Below are 19,270 nucleotides of genomic sequence, written 5' to 3'. Positions count from 1 at the left end.
TTTCAGAGAGTATAAAGAGAGGACCCTACACCTGTTGACTCAATTGTTAGATATTTATTTACCATTTACAATGCATAAAAAAGCATATGTGTTCTTGTCTTACACAAAGATTGTGAATGATTAGGAGCTCACCTCTTTCCAATGTTTGCGTATTTCCAGTATGACTGCTCTACAGAAATTGCCGAAGGTATTCGGGGCAAAATATTCAAAATGACTTAAACAAGTTGAAAAACTTATCCGGGTGTTACCATTTAGTGGTCAATTGTACAAAATATGTACTGTACTTTACAATCTAATAATAAAAGTTTCAATCAATCAATCAGTTTCAATCACTTCTATCAATGTGCCACTAAAATAGTCCGTCTGCGTTAGCGCTTATAATAACAATATCACTCATATTTGGTTAATTTTCAGGTCACAACATGTAAATGGAGTATTGTTGGCTCTTTCTGGATGTTTTCAGAGAGTATAAAGAGAGGACCCGACACCTGTTGACTCAATTGTTAGATATTTATTTACCATTTACAATGCATAAAAAAGCATATGTGTTCTTGTCTTACACAAAGATTGTGAATGATTCGGAGCTCACCTCTTTCCAATGTTTGCGTATTTCCAGTATGACTGCTCTACAGAAATTGCCGAAGGTATTCGGGACAAAATATTCAAAATGGCCGACTGAATTTGAGGCATTTTGTGATGTTTAGACGGTATATACAGGTACTTGGCGGACTGTAAATACAATTGGATATGTTTAATTGATACAGTGAAACACAAATAAAGTATAAAGTCAACTTGTTTTTCCACTTCACTGCTACTTTAATGGTGACTCAAACCTTTTTGAAATGCTTTACTATTGTCTCTAAATGTTTAGGTATTCTGGAGGTGCTCTACTGCGTGCTCATTGAGAGCCCTGAGGTTCTCAACATCATCCAGGAGAACCACATCAAGTCCATCATCTCCCTCCTGGACAAGCACGGAAGGAACCACAAGGTGAGTTTCTGGTGTTGCCTTCAGTGTTTCCCACAGACAATTTGCATAGTTGGTCATGATGCATGTAATTTTTTTTTTTTTTTAAAGGCTAAAAACATCCATCCATTTTCTACCGCTTGTCCTTTTAAACATGTTATACATATATTTAAAGACAGATTTTCTATAAGTTTCAACATATCTTTTTTCTGTTACACTGTATTTTTCAATTGCTGCTGCTTATTTTTTTACTCCAACACCCCCCCCCCCCCCCCCCCCCCCCCGCTTTATTTACATATATTATGTTGGAATTTAGTTGGGCAGATAAGTTAAAGATAAATAAAACTTCCAACTTGAAGGGGAACTGCACTTTTTCTGGAATGTTGTCTGTCATTCACAACGCTTACTGTATATAAGACAAGAACGAGGGTTGTCCGATACTAATATTTTGTTTCCGGTTACGGTATCAAAATGTATTTTGATACTTTTCGATAGTATTCTAAATGAAAGGGACCACAAACAATGTCATTATTGTCTTTATTTTACAAAAAATCTTAGGGTACATTAAACATATGTTTATTCTTGCAATTTATTCCCTAAATAGAATAGTGAACATACTAAACAACTTGTCTTTTAGTAGTAAGTATATGTGTGTAATATATATATATGCATATATATATATATATATCAATCAATCCATCAATGTTTATTTATATAGCCCTAAATCACAAGTGTCTCAAAGGGCTGCACAAGCCTCAACGACATCTGTTAACAAATGTTAAAGTAAATCTCACACTCAAACTAACCAGTAAACATGTTTTATGGGCCAAAGCTTAAAAAACATTTAGTTCAGTTTAGTTTAGTTTATTAAGGATCCCCGTTAATTTACACCGCATATACAATATATATATATATATATATATATATATATATATATATATATATATATATATATATATATATATATATATATATATATCTATCAATCAATCCATCAATGTTTATTTATATAGCCCTAAATCACAAGTGTGTCAAAGGGCTGCACAAGCCTCAACGACATCTGTTAACAAATGTTAAAGTAAATCTCACACTCAAACTAACCAGTAAACATGTTTTATGGGCCAAAGCTTAAAAAACATTTAGTTCAGTTTAGTTTAGTTTATTAATGATCCCCGTTAGTTTACACCACATATACAATATATATATATATATATATATATATATATATATATATATATATATTTATATATATATATAAATATATATATATATATATATATATATATATATATATATATATATATTTTATTTTTTTATTTTTATTTATTTTTTTATTTTTTTATTTTTTATTTTTTTTGCAATTGTACGTATACTGCTACTAATTAAGTACCACAGTAACAATGAATCATAAACTGTACTATACTGTGTCTAAAAATTGGTTCCCTTTTAAAAAAAAAAAACTTTTTTACGGGCATGAAGGTGCGCCGTCGTGGTTTTACAAGCAGTGGAGCATGTTCAACAATGCACACGCATGGATTACTTACAAGCAGACAAGGTGTGTAGACAGAAATTGGAGAACGGACGCATTTTGGCTTAGAAAATAAATATAAAGGTGAAGTTATTACACCTCAGGAAGAGGTGCTTTAAGACATGGCTAGCTAGCTAGTAGCTAACATCCATCCGCAGTCGGCAGTGTTTTAGCTACTTCTAAATCACTAATCCTCGTCTCCATGGCGACAAATAAAGTAAGTTTCTTATACGTAACATTATCACTGGAGGACGAGGAATAGCTAAACCTGCTTCACTACGCACCCTAAGAGGATACAATAGCTAACTGCTAATAACAAGCTAGCATACACCTGACATCCATTGTAATGATACCAAGTAAAGGAACGTATCTAGTCAATACTACTATGATTACATCTATATTTTTTATCGTTGCAAAATCTTTTTTCCTTTTTTAAAAATCGATATTATGTTTATAAACTCAAGAAATATGTCCCTGGACACATTAGGACGTTGGATTTGAGCAATGTATGAGCCGGTAACTAGTTGATATCGGATCGATACCTAAATTTGTGGTATCATCCAAAACTAATGTAAAGTATCAAACATCAGAAGAATAAGTGATTATTACATTTTAACGGAAATGTCTATAATACATGTCTAAAAAGAAAGTAAGTAGATATTAACAGTATATGAACAATTATTTTTACAGTTTGTCACTCGTAATGTTGACAAAATATTAGAATGATAAATGACACAATATGTTACTGCATACGTCAGCAGGCTAATTAGGAGTCTTTGTTTGTTTACTCAATACTAAAAGACAAGATGTCTTTTATGTTCACTTTTTTATTTGAGGACAAACTTGCAATAATAAACATATGTTTAATGTATCCTAAGATGTTTTTGTTAAAATAAAGAAAATAATGACGTTTTTTGTGTTCCCCTTTACTTAGATGATTTATGATTTATATTTATGTATATTATGTATACAGTCGTGGTCAAAAGTTTACATACACTTGTAGAGAACATAATGTCATGGCTGTCTTGAGTTTCCAATAATTTTTACAACTCTTATTTTTGTGAAAAAGTGATTGGAGCACATACTTGTTGGTCACAAAAAACATTCATGAATTTGGTTCTTTTATGAATTTATTATGGGTCTACTGAAAATGTGACCAAATCTGCTGGGTCAAAATTATACATAAAGCCACATACATGATCAATTTTGGTGATGTAGAAATGTTACAATCAAATCAAATGAGCTTCATGGCATGGCCTCCTAACTTCATTTGAGTGATTGTGATTGACGACACCTTCTTTGAGCCCATTTAAATAGGGCTCATGTGATGCAGTCATTAGACTCTGTTACAAATATATATCTGTATGTATGTATGTATGTGTGTGTACATATCTGAATATGAAGAATATATAATTAATATAATACATAAATAATTACTAAAAGTTTTGACTCCTACCTTGTTTACTTCCGTGAACACCTTCCTAAAGTTTTATAATCAATCAGAAATATCAAGCAGCAAAATTGCGCCAAACATGCGGAAATAGTTTTTTACATTTATTCCATTATGCACTCTAATGGATTTAAATGGGTCTCTTTTTTTTATGGTATTTGGAGGTTTTTCATAATGTCCGCATTGTTCAATGAGTAGGTTGTGTGTGACCACGTGTGACACCCTTTTTTAGTTGGATTTTCTTTTCTTTTTTTTTTTTGCATCATGATTCGGGAAGGTTTATCGGATTGTGTCATATTAGTAAATGCTGTGCTATTAATATAATGTATTTTCAAGGAACTAGATCTGATTTACTCACATTGCCCACAGGATGGCAGCAAATGTGTAGCAGTTAGAGACCGCCTGATGCTTTATTAAACTCCTAATGTCTCACGGGCCAAATTGAAGACTGTGGACACCCCGGTTGGTTGGATATAATTATTGAATTATATCCAATCAAGAATAAGGCTTCAATTTCACTGTTGATATTTGAGTGGGCCCCGGGCCCCTGTGTGGTGGAAAGGTTGGGTCCCTAGGTCAGAAAGGTTAATAACCCCTGCTTTAAACGGTCTTCAGGTTCTGGATGTCCTTCGCTCTCTCTGTGTGTGCAACGGTGTCGCCGTGAGGTCCAACCAGAACCTCATCACCGAAAACCTGCTTCCGGGCCGCGACCTCTTGCTGCAGACAAACATTGTCAACTACGTCACCAGGTACTAAAAAAGCGAAAAACGACGAGGCTGGCGGTGACGCTAACGTGTCCTGTGTGTTCAGTGTCCGACCTAACATCTTCCTGGGCACGTGCGAGGGCTCCACGCAATTCAAGAAGTGGTACTTTGAGATGATGGTGGACTTTGTGGAGCCCTTTGTGACGGCGCAGGCCTCTCACCTGCGCGTGGGCTGGGCCATGACGGAAGGCTACAGCCCCTACCCCGGAGGCGGGGAGGCCTGGGGAGGTAACGGCGTGGGAGACGACCTCTACTCCTACGGCTTTGACGGCCTCCACTTGTGGTCAGGTGAGGTGGTTCCCTCAGCTCCGTGTGGCGGATGTTTCAAAGGTGCTCTGTTTCTTCAGGCACCGTCCCCCGCCAGGTGGCGTCACCCACGGCCCACACTCTGGCCGCCGAAGACGTGGTCAGTTGTTGTCTGGATCTGAGCGTGCCCAGTATCTCCTTCCGCATAAACGGACACCCGGTTCAGGGCATGTTTGAGAACTTCAACGTGGACAGCCTGTTCTTCCCAGTCATAAGCTTCTCAGCTGGAGTCAAGTAAGACAAGCAACTTCTTTGTACGCCACTCATGATGTGAGGTTCAATGGCCCGCTTCCCCCAGAGCTCGTTTCCTCCTGGGCGGTCGTCACGGAGACTTTAAGTTCATGCCCCCGCCCGGCTACGCGCCCTGCTACGAGGCGCTGCTGCCCAGGGAGAGGATGCGCATCGAGCCCATCAAGGAGTACAAGCATGACTTCGATGGTGTGCGGAACCTTCTGGGGCCCACCCTGTCGCTCACCCACACCTCCTTCACCCCCTGCCCCGTGGACACGGTCCAGGTAAAACCCTCTGCAGGAGCGCCCTCCAAACGCACCTTTGCACGTTGTCAACCTGTGCCCACCTTGCAGATCGTGTTGCCGCCGCATTTGGAGAGGATCCGGGAGAAGCTGGCGGAGAACATTCACGAGCTGTGGGCCATCACCCGCATCGAGCAGGGCTGGACTTACGGCACTGTGAGTATGCAACATGGAGGTCAAATATCGGCCTGCTGGTGACAGCCTTAGACCGTAGCACAAGTACTGCAACACCTGTGTCAATATTGCAAATATTCCAATAACACTTTGTGCTGTTTTGTACCATAAAAACTTTTTTAAATGTTTTTTAAGTTATTTTAAAATACATTTTGTGACTACGATCCTGCCTTCAAACGTTGTGCTGCAAACATATTTTGTCTACTGTTATTAGGACCTAGTGTTGTCCCCATACCAACATTTTGATACCGTTACCAAAATGTATTTTGATACTTTTCAAAATAAAGGGGGCCACAAAAAAAGTCATTATTGTCTTTATTTTAGCAAAAAATCTTAGCGTACATTAAACATGTTATAGTGAACATACTAGACAATTTGTCTTTTAGTAGTAAGTAAACAAACAAATACTTCTAATTAGTCTGCTGAGATATGCAGTAACATTTTGTGTCATTTATCATTCTATTATTTTGTCAACATTGAGGGAAAAACTGTAAAAAATTGTTATTAATCCACTCATTTGTTTACCGTTAATATCTGCTTACTTCCTGTTTCGACATGTTCTATCTACACTTCTGTTAAAATGTAATGATCATTTATTATTCTCTTGTTTGATACTTTACATTAGTTTTGGATGATACCACATATTTACTGAGTTTATAAACATTATATACATTAAAAAAAAGGAAAAAAAGATTTTGTAATGATAAAAAATATGGATGTAATAATAATAATAATAATAATAATAATAATAATGGATTAGATTTATATCGCGCTTTTCTATTGTTAAATACTCAAAGCGCTCACAGAGAAGTGGGAACCCATTATTCATTCACACCTGGTGGTGGTAAGCTATATCTGTAGCCACAGCTGCCCTGGGGTAGACTGACGGAAGCGTGGCTGCCAGTTTGCGCCTACGGCCCCTCCGACCAACACCAATCATTCATTCATCATTCATTCACCAGTTCGACCGGCACCGGGGGCAAGGGTGAAGTGTCCTGCCCAAGGACACAACGGCAGCGATTTGGATGTCAATAGGTGGGAAGCGAACTTGCAACCCTCAGGTTTCTGGCATGGCCGCTCTAGCCACTACGCCTTGCCGCTAATCATAGTAGTATCGACTAGATACAATCTTGTATTTGGTATCATTACTGCTTACTTCCTGTTTCAACATGTTCTATCTACACTTCTGTTAAAATGTAACGATCATTTATTCTTCTCTTGTTTGATACTTTACATTAGTTTTGGATTATACCACACATTTAGGTATTGGTCCGATACCAAATAGTTACAGGATCATACATTGCGCATAATTCAAAGTCCTCATTAGTCCAGGGACATATTTACTGAGTTTATAAACATGATATACATTAAAACAAAAGGAAAAAACATTTTGTGATGATAAAAAATATGGATGTAATCATAGTAGTGTCGACTCTTGTACTTGGTATCAGTACAGTGGATTTTCGGTGTAGATTCACCCATGGCATTTGTTTACATTCAGGGGTGCTTGCTTGCAGTTAGCAGTTAATGTAGTGAAGCAATTTTAGCTGTTCCTCGTCCTCCAGTGATAATGATACTTGTAAGAAACATACTTTATTTGTCGCCATGGAGACGAGGATTAGTGATTTAGATGTAACTAAAAGCCTGCCGACTGCGGATGGATGTTAGTTTAGTTTAGTTTATTAAGGCTCCCCGTTAGTCTACACCGCAGCGGAGACTATTCTTCCTGGGGTCCAGGCAAAAAACATCACACAATCACAAAATAAAAGATTACAATGCAGTACAACATGATCAAATAATAAAATGAGATATTAGCTGCTAGCTAGCTAGCCATGTCTTAAAGTACCTCTTCCTGAGAGTGTTTCAGTGTTATAACTTCACCTTTAACTTTAGTTTTTAAGACAAAATGCATCCGTTCTCTCTTTTCTGTCTGAACACTGTGTCTTCTTGTAAGTACTCTGTGTGTGTGTGCTGCCGAACATGATCCTCTGCTCGTAAAACCAGCAATGTCATGATGTGACTGTGTGCCGTCATGCCCGTCAAAAAAAAAAAAAAGGGGGGGGGAACCGGTACTTTTCAAACAGAGTATAGTATCGTTTGTGATTCATTAGTACCACAATATTATACTAGTACTGGTATACCGTACAACCCTATGAGGAACTAACTGTTCATTATTTCAAATTAACATTTTTATTATCCTCAACCAGCCCCAACCTTGTCAAAATCTCCTCAAACTTGTCCCGTTGGTTTGTGCTGCAAATTATTTCGGTCGTTTTAATTCCTGCGGACCTGCGGAGATAGCTCTGCGTGGTTTTTCGTAAACCCTACTGTTGTGATGCCGGAGATCACACATTTATGTCGTATTTGTCTTTTAGACAAAAGATTAATCGCCTCGTGAATGTCTTTTGTGATTGAGGCTGTATTACTGCCATTCCAAGATTTAACCCAAACATTCCTGTTTTTGCTGATATCACAATAAGAATATTACAATGTTTACCTGGAATTACAATATTATCAACTTTATTTAGTCATGTCAGCTGATGATTGTGATTAAAATATGATTAATTGCTCAAAGAAGGTAGAAGGAAAAGTGGTTGGGAGACTACAATCCTAAGAATACTTTTGAAGGCATTTTATGTTTTTTTGCTATTAAATAACTTTCCATCATCATCCTAACAGTTCAGAGATGACAACAAGAAGCTTCATCCATGTTTGGTGGACTTCCCGAGTCTCCCTGAGCCCGAGAGGAACTACAACCTGCAAATGTCCGGAGAGACTCTCAAGTGAGTTGCTTAACTGTGATGTCTTCGGGAGAAGAGCCTGTCATTGACTCCTCCTTGCCTCCTTGTCATGTGACAGGACTCTCCTGGCGCTGGGCTGCCACGTCGGCATGGGTGACGAGAAGGCGGAAGAGAACCTCAAAAAGATTAAGCTGCCAAAGACGTATGTTCCACTGATGTGTTTGACTTCTCAGGGCATGGAATCTATCCCAATTGAACAGAGCAGACGAAATAGGACAGCTAGAGTCTGACTTGAGCTGTCCTTTTTGGTCATTTGTTGAAGAAAAATGTGCTTCTTAATTATCATCAACAACCTATTTTCCCCTGACTAAAATAGGACAATAACGATAAACAAATGCATGTTGACTAAAACAATTAATTTAATTATCATATTTTATAAGTCACACCCACTAAATATATGGAGAAAAAAATGCTTTTCTATATACGCCGCACCAGACTATAAGCCGCAGATATATATGTTGTGAAATGAGTTTTTTTACACAAAAATATTCTGTAAATGTTTATTTACATATTTTAATTGTTTCCAAACGGTGTCTGTAACACGGTAGTAAAATGGCTGATCAAACAAAACAGAAGTCATCGTCATGGACCCACTAGCTGCGCAAGCTAGCTCTCCAATTAGCTAAACAGACTAAATAACTCTACGGTGACGTTTTGGTGAATTTATTGAGGAATTTAATTAAAAAAGAATTCCATTGTAAGTTAATATTACTAACACAGACACGATTAGATAATGTTCGCGATGCTAGCTTGATTACATTACAATAGCACGTACAAATATGCATGAAAACACTCCTACAGAAATCATACATGGGGCGGTTTAGTAAGTAAGAATTGTTTAAGCTTTATTGTAAAACATTGCTCGGAGTGATGAATGAAGAATCCATACTTGTAGAAACAGAACTACACTTTTACTTCCGGTTAAAAAAATTCTATAAACTGAAGAGCACTGCAGCACCTGCAGTGTGCAAACTTTTCCAAAAGATGGCGCTATAGTATAAACAAAAACAAACCTATTCTGTGTCTTTGCTTTGTTTTGTTTTTTAACTATTTGTATTATGGTCGTCAGCGAAGAAAAATCCCTATATTAGCCTCAACGGACTATAAGCCGCAGATATATACGTTGTGAAATGAGGTATTTACACGGAAATATTACGTCAAGCTAGCGGTCGATCGTGGAGGGTGTGTCAGTCGATCACCAGCTAGGCATGAAAAAAATAGACCTAAAAATTAGCGATCCTCAATCTTCGCCAAGACGTCACTTGATTGACATTCACGGCACTTTCTTGTCTTGTGAGATGACGCTGGCTGCTGCCAGGTCATTATTAAGAAAAAATGACCGACAGGATGGCGAGAAACACTTTTTATTTCATCAGACTCTCGTGCCGTACCGGCCGTCACAACTCTAAAGACCGACCGCATAGTTCCTGTCTTCACAATAAAAGCGCTGTTTCATCCTGCCTGCGCTAACAAAACAAGAGTCTCAGAAAGCTGGCGTGCACATGCTATCAAGATACGGAGTTTGCCGCCAATGTATTTCTTGTAAATTGTATAAAAAAAGAGTATGGAAACTGGACAAGTAAGATTCCAAAAAGCAACCACTTTGATGTAGTATTGGTAGGACAGGGGGACTTTTTTTCTCCTCCATTTAAAAATGTCGACGTTATCATTACTACTGTCTGATTCCAATCAATGTAAGTCATCAGAATCAACTTATATTTAACTTGTTCACAAAAACCTCCCTTTCATAAATAAATACATGTAAATTATATACCGTATTTTCTGGACCGCATCGGATTATAGGGCGCATTAAAGGAGTCGTATTATTATGATTTATTTCTAAATGTAAAAGACTTCCATGTGGTCTACATAACATGTAATGGTGGTTCTATGGTCAAAATGTTGCATGGATGATGTTTTACAGATAATCTTCAAATCACTTTCTGACAGTCACTTTAGGATGCGCCGTTTTGTGGGCGGTCTTATTTACGTGGCTCACCTTGGACAGCGTCTTCTCCCCGTCATCTTTGTTGTAGCGGTGTAGCGTGCAAGAATAGGAGTGGAAAAGGTGTCAAAAGATGGAGCTAACTGTTTTAATGACATTCAGATTTTACTTCAATCAATGGAGCGGCATCTCCTCATCCATGGCTCATTAGTGCAACAACAACGTAAATGTGTCCCGTGAAAAAACGTCTGACCGAAACTCTCTAATATGGATAAATTACATAAACTCTCTAATACTCTCTAATATTGGACTGGACTTTCACAATATTATGCCAGATCCACTTGACGTCCATTGCACCGGTCGCCTTTTGGGGGGACATGGGGGCTGGGATTGCGGGGGTCACCCACATCTGCGGTCCTCTCCAAGGTTTTTTCATTGTCATCCCACTGGGTTGAACTTTTCCTCGCCCTGATGTGGGATCTGAACCGAGGATGTCGTTGTGGCTTGTGCAGCCCTTTGAGACGCTTGTGATTTAGGGCTATATAAATAAACATTGATTGATTGATTGATAATAACTAAAGTTCCTTGGGTGAATAATGTAAACTAACTACACCGGTATGTTTTAGCATTTTCATGGCGAGTTTGCTGACAGATAAAAGTAAGAACTTTACACTACTTTATATTAGAAATGTCCCATAACAAGAAGATAGAGAAAATGAAGAAGCATATCGACTGCATGTCGGCACAGACTACAATAGCGAACTCACGCAAACTTTCAGCAAATCCCAAAAACAGATCAGCAGGTACCAGAAGGTAAGAAAATTTGGTTTTGCATAATATTGTGAAACAAACGCCAGATAATTTGTCTGCTAACGGGCGCCATTTTGCTGTGCTTATACACACACCATAGTAATACTCGTGCTTCTGACTATGGTAGCTGTAATGCGCCAACAATCCATCAAGCGGTGCAGCTTTAAAGTCATACTAAAATGATCCTCGGGCTGGGCCACCGCTGCTGCCCACTGCTCCCCTCACCTCCCAGGGGGTGAACAAGGGGATGGGTCAAATGCAGAGGACAAATTTCACCCCACCTAGTGTGTGTGTGACAATCATTGGTACATTAACTTAAAAACATTTTGAAAGAATTTTGAGTGCCGTGTGTAATGTTCTATATTTTCAATGGAACATTTAAAGTTTTGGTGTGGTTTACTGGCGTGTTATTGCAGTCTACACTTATGTCTTATGTGTTACTGCCATCTACTGGTCACCCTTATCATTACACAATGTACTTGATAAAATTGCTTCAAGGTCAGTAAGCGCAACCAGAATTATTCTGTACATCAGGCGCACCGGGTTATAAGGTGCACTATCTATTTTTGAGAAAATGAAAAGGATTTTAAGTGCGCCTTATAGTCCGAAAAATACGGTATATGAATGAGGTAGATCCCCTCGACTTGGTCAATTGAAAAGTAGCTCGCCTGCAGAAAAAATGTGAGCACCCCCTGGGTTATACTTTGTATTTTAGTTGACTAAAACTACATCAATTTAGATAACTAAAGCGAAAGACTGTGCTTTGAATTTCCTAACACAACCCCTTGCAATGGATTCTATGCCGTGATGATCCGATGGATATATAATAATTTCACGGACGGTAAATAGCGATTCGTCCCCTCTGTAGCTACGTGATGAGCAACGGATACAAGCCTGCGCCGCTCGACCTCAACCACGTCAAGCTGACACCCAACCAGAACCAGCTGGTGGAGAAACTGGCAGAGAACGGCCACAACGTGTGGGCGAGGGACCGCGTGCGTCAAGGGTGGACGTACAGCATCGTGCAGGTAACACCTTTCCTCCCTGATTTCCTCGACACGTAGGAGCGCTTCCTTGTCAACTGCTCTTCTCAGGACATCCTCAACAAGCGCAACCCTCGCCTGGTGCCTTACAACTTGCTGGACGAGAGAACCAAGAAAACCAACCGGGACAGCGTCAACAACGCTGTCCGCACCCTCATCGGCTACGGCTACAACATCGAGCCCCCGGATCAGGAGAGCAGTGAGTCCTCTTCCGCAAAATCACACGGTTTTGAACCCGCTCATGACGTCCACGTCACTCCACCCGCCCCGCAGCCAGCCACGGCCTGGAGAACATCCGCGGGGACAAGGTGCGCATCTTCAGGGCGGAGAGGTCTTACGCCATCACGCAGGGGAAGTGGTACTTTGAGTTTGAGGCCGTGACGACGGGGGAGATGAGAGTCGGCTGGGCTCGCCCAAACGTCCGCTCCGATACCGACCTGGGAGCTGATGAACTCGGTTACGTCTTTAACGGCAATAAGGTCAGTCCACCTCCTAAACACTGAGATCAGGGGGTGTCCAAAGTACGGCCTGGGGGCCATTTGGGGCAGGGGCACAGTTTAATAATACTATTACAAAAAAAACCATAAAGAAGTGAAATAAAAGAACAAACGAGTGTAATGTAACAGGGGAATTTTGCAACACTGACTCTAATAACAAACTGTTTTTTTTACTTCAAAACTGTCATTGCTTCAAAAATAATAATGAATCAAAACCGATGTTGGTATGAATTACTGACCCATTCAAGACTCCAAATACTTCACATCAAATATTACAATTTAATGGGGAAAATATTGCATAAAGTGTGTGTTTGTCGTATAAATAAAACAAGAAATAATCTGCAAACAGATCAGAAAGTAATATAGAGTAGGGATGTCCAAACTACGGCCCGCCGTTGTTCTCAATCAGGCCCGTAATACGGCTCAAGCTCAACGAGGGATGTATACGTATTAAAATTAAAATATTTGGTGGTTAGATAGGTGCTTTTTGTGGCCGTCTTGTGGACAACATGGGTGACTCAGCCATGTGACCATGGAGTGTGCTTTCCTGGGCCTGGGGCGGTATAGCTCGGTTGGTAGAGCGGCCGTGCCAGCCATTTGAGGGTTGCAGGTTCGATCCCCGCTTCTGCCATCCTAGTCACTGCCGTTGTGTCCTTGGGCAAGACACTTTACCCACCTGCTCCCAGTGGCACCCAGATATTGGGTTTCACTATGTAAAGCGCTTTGAGTCACTTTGAGAAAAGCGCTATATAAATATAATTCACTTCACTTCACTTCGCCTATGTGCACAGCATTGACTATTCGACCCATTCCAAACATCCTTCCCTTGTCATTGTGCAGGAAAGAAAAATTCAACCCACACAAAAAGTCAACACACATGGTCACACATAAAACACAACCTGCTCACTGAACTTTATGGATGTTATAAATAACTACCAACCACCATTAAAAAAGTCAAACTTACACCCATTTAAGTCTACTACAATGCATGTTGGGTAAAATACCAAAAACACTCCATAATGTTTGGCATTTTTTAGCTGCTGGATATCTCTGATTGATTACAAAACTTAAAGGTCGTAAAGTAAACAAGGTAGGAGTCAAACTTTCACATACTCCTAATATTCTATTCTAATAATTAATAATTATATATCTGTTATATTATTATGATATGTACACATTTATATGTATAGGCTATACATATATATGTATGTATGTATGTATGTATATATATATATATATTTTTTTTTTTTGAATTTTTTTTACATTATTATTATATTATATTCGGCCCCAAGGACAATTTGTTTTCTAATGGTACGCATATTTCATCTTGTGGTAAGCCAAATAATGACTTAACTCAGTGTTACTGTTCAAACCGTGTGTAATGTTACAGAGGCCAAAAATATTAAATATACATGTTAAATAAAACATCTGCCTTGTTTTCAATGAATACTTAGGCCTATTATTATTGGTCATTTTATGGTGGTCCTTACAGAGCCAAAGTTTGAGAACCACTGTGTCATGATCCGTGTTCCGGATCATGTTTTGTTATGTTCTGTAAGTTTTTCAATCAATCAATCAATGTTTATTTATATAGCCCCAAATCACAAATGTCTCAAAGGACTGCACAAATCATTACGACTACAACATCCTCGGAAGAACCCACAAAAGGGCAAGGAAAACTCACACCCAGTGGGCAGGGAGAATTCACATCCAGTGGGACGCCAGTGACAATGCTGACTATGAGAAACCTTGGAGAGGACCTCAGATGTGGGCAACCCCCCCCCCCTCTAGGGTACCGAAAGCAATGGATGTCGAGCGGGTCTAACATGATACTGTGAAAGTTCAATCCATAGTGGCTCCAACACAGCCGCGAGAGTTCAGTTCAAGCGGATCCAAGACAGCAGCGAGAGTCCCGTCCACAGGAAACCATCTCAAGCGGAGGCGGATCAGCAGCGTAGAGATGTCCCCAACCGATACAGTCGAGCGGTCCATCCTGGGTCCCGACGAGCGGTCCATCCTGGGTCTCGACTCTGGACAGCCAGTACTTCATCCATGGTCATCGGACCGGACCCCCTCCACAAGGGAGGGGGGGACATAGGAGAAAGAAAAGAAGCGGCAGATCAACTGGTCTAAAAAGGAGGTCTATTTAAAGGCTAGAGTATACAGATGAGTTTTAAGGTGAGACTTAAATGCTTCTACTGAGGTAGCATCTCGAACTGTTACCGGGAGGGCATTCCAGAGTACTGGAGCCCGAACGGAAAACGCTCTATAGCCCGCAGACTTTTTTTGACTCCATTAGTTTCTGTTTTTGTGCACCCTTGTTTGTTTTAGTTACCATGGTTACTTATTATTTTCACCTGTCTCTGATTAGTGTTCGCCGGCTCACCTGCTTCCCGAGCACTAATCAGAGGCATTAGGTAAGCCTGCCTTTGCCGGTCAGTCGGCCTGGTGTCATTGTTTGCTTCATGCAACCTGTCTACGAAAGTTTTGCTTGTCTCCTAGCCAATGCTAAGTGGTAGCCTTGTGTTTGTGAGTAACGCTTGTATCAAGTCCGTGCTAAGTGATAGCGATAGCTCCAAGTGCAATCAGCACGTAGTGCCTTCGGCTTGTTTTCCATTTTTTGAACTCATTTGATTTTTTTGAGAATTAAATCATGTTTTTACCTGCACACTTTGTCCGGAGTAGTCCGTCTGCATCCTGGGAGAATGAACCCCGCAGTAAGCTGTGAAAATCCCGTTGTGACACACTGAACCAGAGACTTAAGCGTTGAAAGTACATATATATACTATATATATATATATATATATATATATATACATATATAGTACTGGCCAAAAGTTTGGACACACCTTCTCATTCAATGTGTTTTCTTTATTTTCATGACTATTTACATTTTAGATTGTCACATTAAAACTATGAATGAACACATTTGAAGTTAAGTACTTAACAAAAAAAGTTGAAATAACTTACGTCCACCCTTGACTAATATTCTAGTTTCTTCAAAATAGCCACCCTTTGCTCTGATTACTGCTTTGCACACTCTTGGCATTCTTTCAATAAGCTTTAAGAGGTAATCACCTGAAAGGGTTTTCACTTCACAGGTGTCATAATTTTGATGCCTTCAGTGACAATCTACAATGTAAATTGTCATGAAAATAAAGAAAATGCATTGAATGAGAAGGTATGTCCATAAGTTTGGCCTCTACTATGTATGTATATGTATATATATATATATATATATATATATATATATATATAGGCTCTCACTCATTAAGGAGTTAAAATACAATAAAAAAAAATAAATAAATAAATAAAAAAAAGATATATATATATATGTGTGTATGTATGTATGTATGTATATATACATATATATATATATACATATATATATATATATATATATATATATATATATATATATATATATATATATATATATATATATATATATATATATATATATATATATATATATATTGTTTTTTTTTTTTTATTGTATTTTAACTCCTTAATGGGTGAGAGCCTTTTTGGATACCACAAACCTTTGTTTTTGACTGTCATTGCTCAAAACAAAACAAAAAAAAGAGCCGAAAACAAGTTGTTTTGCAATTTTTACCTATTTAAGTCTGCAAATCATTATCATCCAATATTCTACTTATTATATATTGCGAATTTTGTGTTTTTGCCATAAAAAGTGACAAAAAGTGTATAAAACATTAAAAAACAAATGTCTGAATAGACAGATCTGAAGTGGATCTGTAGCTTCTTTAGTATTGAAAGTAAAAAAAAATATACATATATATTAATATATGAATTATGGTAACAATTTAACGGCCGAGACTCTTTTGGGTCCCCGGGCTCTTTAACACTCACCAAAATTGAGGGACCCCCTAATGGTTACAATATATATTGTACTGGTTTTGAAAATGAAAAAAATCAAAATGGCCCCCGCATGCTTTCATTTTTCAGTGGAAAAGGTTTGGACAGACCTTACCTGTTTCAACTAACATATATAGCATTGAACTGACATTCATCAACTAACATATATAGCATTGAACTGACATATATCAACTAACATATATACTATTGAACTGACATGTATCAACTAACATATAAACTGTACCATTGAACTGACAGATATCAGCTAACATATATACCATTGAACTGACATGTATCAACTAACATATATACCATTGAACTGACATATATCAACTAACATATATACTGTACCATTGAACTGACAGATATCAGCTAACATATATACCATTGAACTGACATGTATCAACTAACATATATAATATTGAACTGACATATATCAACTAACATAAACACTGTACCATTGAACTGACAGATATCAGCTAACATATATACCATTGAACTGACAGATATCAGCTAACATATATATACCATTGAACTGACATACATCAACTAACATATATACCATTGAACTGACATACATCAACTAACGTATATACCATTGAAATGACATGTATCAACTAACATATATATACCTTTGAACTTCTGTGATGGTTTTCAGGCGCAGAGATGGCACATCGGCAATGAGCCCTTTGGTCGGCAGTGGCTGTCGGGCGACGTCGTTGGTTGCATGATCGACCTGACGGAGATGAACATCATGTTCACGCTCAACGGCGAAATGTTGATCAGCGACTCTGGCTCGGAGATGGCTTTTAAAGACATCGAAATAGGGGAAGGTGAGTATTAGCAGTCATAAAAAGAGCTGTTTACATCAGAGCTGGACAATTGATCTAATTTAGATCTCCATTTGGGCTTCTCACTTTCATAAAAATATTATATTCAAAAATTGAATGATGGGCTGCGCAACGTGCTTTCATATTCCTGAGCTTGTAACGGTGAAACGGATGAGTGAAAAAAAGCTACTAGACGTTTGGGATGTCTCCATGGTTGCTACTTTTTATTCGACAGACTGCTAGTATTCATTATCAATAATTACCACCATAAACAATTAAGTAAGGCTATGTGATTTCTGCATTATTGCACTACTACAGCATTGGCCAATACAAGGGAATCCACTGTTTGACGCAGAATGTCAGGGAAATTGACATAAATGTGAGTGAAATGTTGTCATTTTGAGAAGTACAGACAATTTTTGGGGAAAATAATGTGTCCAAAAAACTGAACCATCCCATCTTGTTGTGAATGACGTCATTTATGTAACATCAATGTACAAACAATCATACACACGCAACACATCTCATCTGTTGTGTTGTTATGAACGACATCATGGATTTAACATCAGTGTACAAACAATCATACAAACACCACACATCTCATCTGTTGTGTTGTTGTGAACGACATTATTTATGCCGTGTGTTTCCCACCAAGGACTTTAGTGATGTCCGACTTTAATGATTACTTCTCAAAATACCATCATTTATGTTCCCACATGACCATTGCTGGAGATTTACACACTACTGGGCGTTGTGCAAAACAGGTTATTTTCTGGCGCATTTACAAATCAATAAACCCGCATTCTCACCATCATAAAATAACCCTGCATCAGCATATAAAACATATCTTATGTGGTACTGTCCAAATTAAAATTGCAAAAAACATTTTAAACGTGAAAAAAATAAAGAAATTAAGTATCCAAACTCACATTGCATCGACAGCTGGGGTTGGCTGACATCGTCACACAAGAATTAGTTTCTCTTTTAAATATCCTTCTTGAAAATGGCCTTGCAAATGTATGTGTTGTCTTGTCTAATCATAAAAGATGCAAACGAGGCGTGTTGGCTGAGTTCTTGAATTTAATTCCACAACGTGCTCATCCAAAACTTCCCGCTGCCGGCATGTCTACATTCTACCTAAACGTGGCTACAGCGCATGCTCTGCATGCTGGGTCATGGAGTTCTTAATTTACCTAGCTCATAACATCACTATATATCTGCCTTTGGCCATCTAGAAGGCCTTAATGATTGGCTATTGCAACTGTATGTCCCTGTTCACTTACAGTGCACAGACGCGTGCATTGCTGAATCTGAAGGCCTTGGGCAGATTTGGTACAGCATGGCAACATAAGCTAGCTGAATTCTGATTGGATAAAAACTCTATGAACTAAAAACAACAGCGCTCGAAGGAGCATAATATGAAATGAAGAGAATATGAATACTTTAAGATATTTAGGGAAAGTAAATAAAAAAATACTTTTATCTTAAATTATGATCATGATTTCTGGTTATGTTAGGCCAGCAGAGAAGGCCTTGCTGAACCTGACTGCACACCACTGCATTTATACAACATCAATGTACAAACCCCGTTTCCATATGAGTTGGGAAATTGTGTTAGATGTAAATATAAACGGAATACAATGATTTGCAAATCATTTTCAACCCATATTCAGTTGAATATGCTACAAAGACAACATATTTGATGTTCAAATTGATGAACATTTTTTTTTTGCAAATAATCATT

At 38.4% G+C, this 19,270-nt stretch overlaps 1 protein-coding gene across 1 annotated transcript in view; it reads left to right on the top strand.

Annotated features, from left to right (window-relative positions):
- Window positions 1-19,270, top strand: part of ryr1b (ryanodine receptor 1b (skeletal)) — a 230,498-nt gene that overhangs the window by 60,823 nt on the left and 150,405 nt on the right. The window contains 12 exon segments of the mRNA XM_061877905.1: window positions 872-990; window positions 4,560-4,693; window positions 4,755-4,996; window positions 5,056-5,248; window positions 5,313-5,529; window positions 5,599-5,703; window positions 8,401-8,504; window positions 8,581-8,664; window positions 12,146-12,305; window positions 12,372-12,519; window positions 12,594-12,799; window positions 17,355-17,529. Coding sequence (XP_061733889.1) covers window positions 872-990; window positions 4,560-4,693; window positions 4,755-4,996; window positions 5,056-5,248; window positions 5,313-5,529; window positions 5,599-5,703; window positions 8,401-8,504; window positions 8,581-8,664; window positions 12,146-12,305; window positions 12,372-12,519; window positions 12,594-12,799; window positions 17,355-17,529 — 1,887 coding nt within the window.

This window comes from Nerophis ophidion, linkage group LG18 (assembly GCF_033978795.1).
Source record: "Nerophis ophidion isolate RoL-2023_Sa linkage group LG18, RoL_Noph_v1.0, whole genome shotgun sequence".
In the NCBI taxonomy this organism is placed as follows: domain Eukaryota; kingdom Metazoa; phylum Chordata; class Actinopteri; order Syngnathiformes; family Syngnathidae; genus Nerophis; species Nerophis ophidion.
The sequence above is the reverse complement of the archived record's forward strand: the minus strand, read 5'-3'. Positions and strand labels throughout refer to the sequence as shown.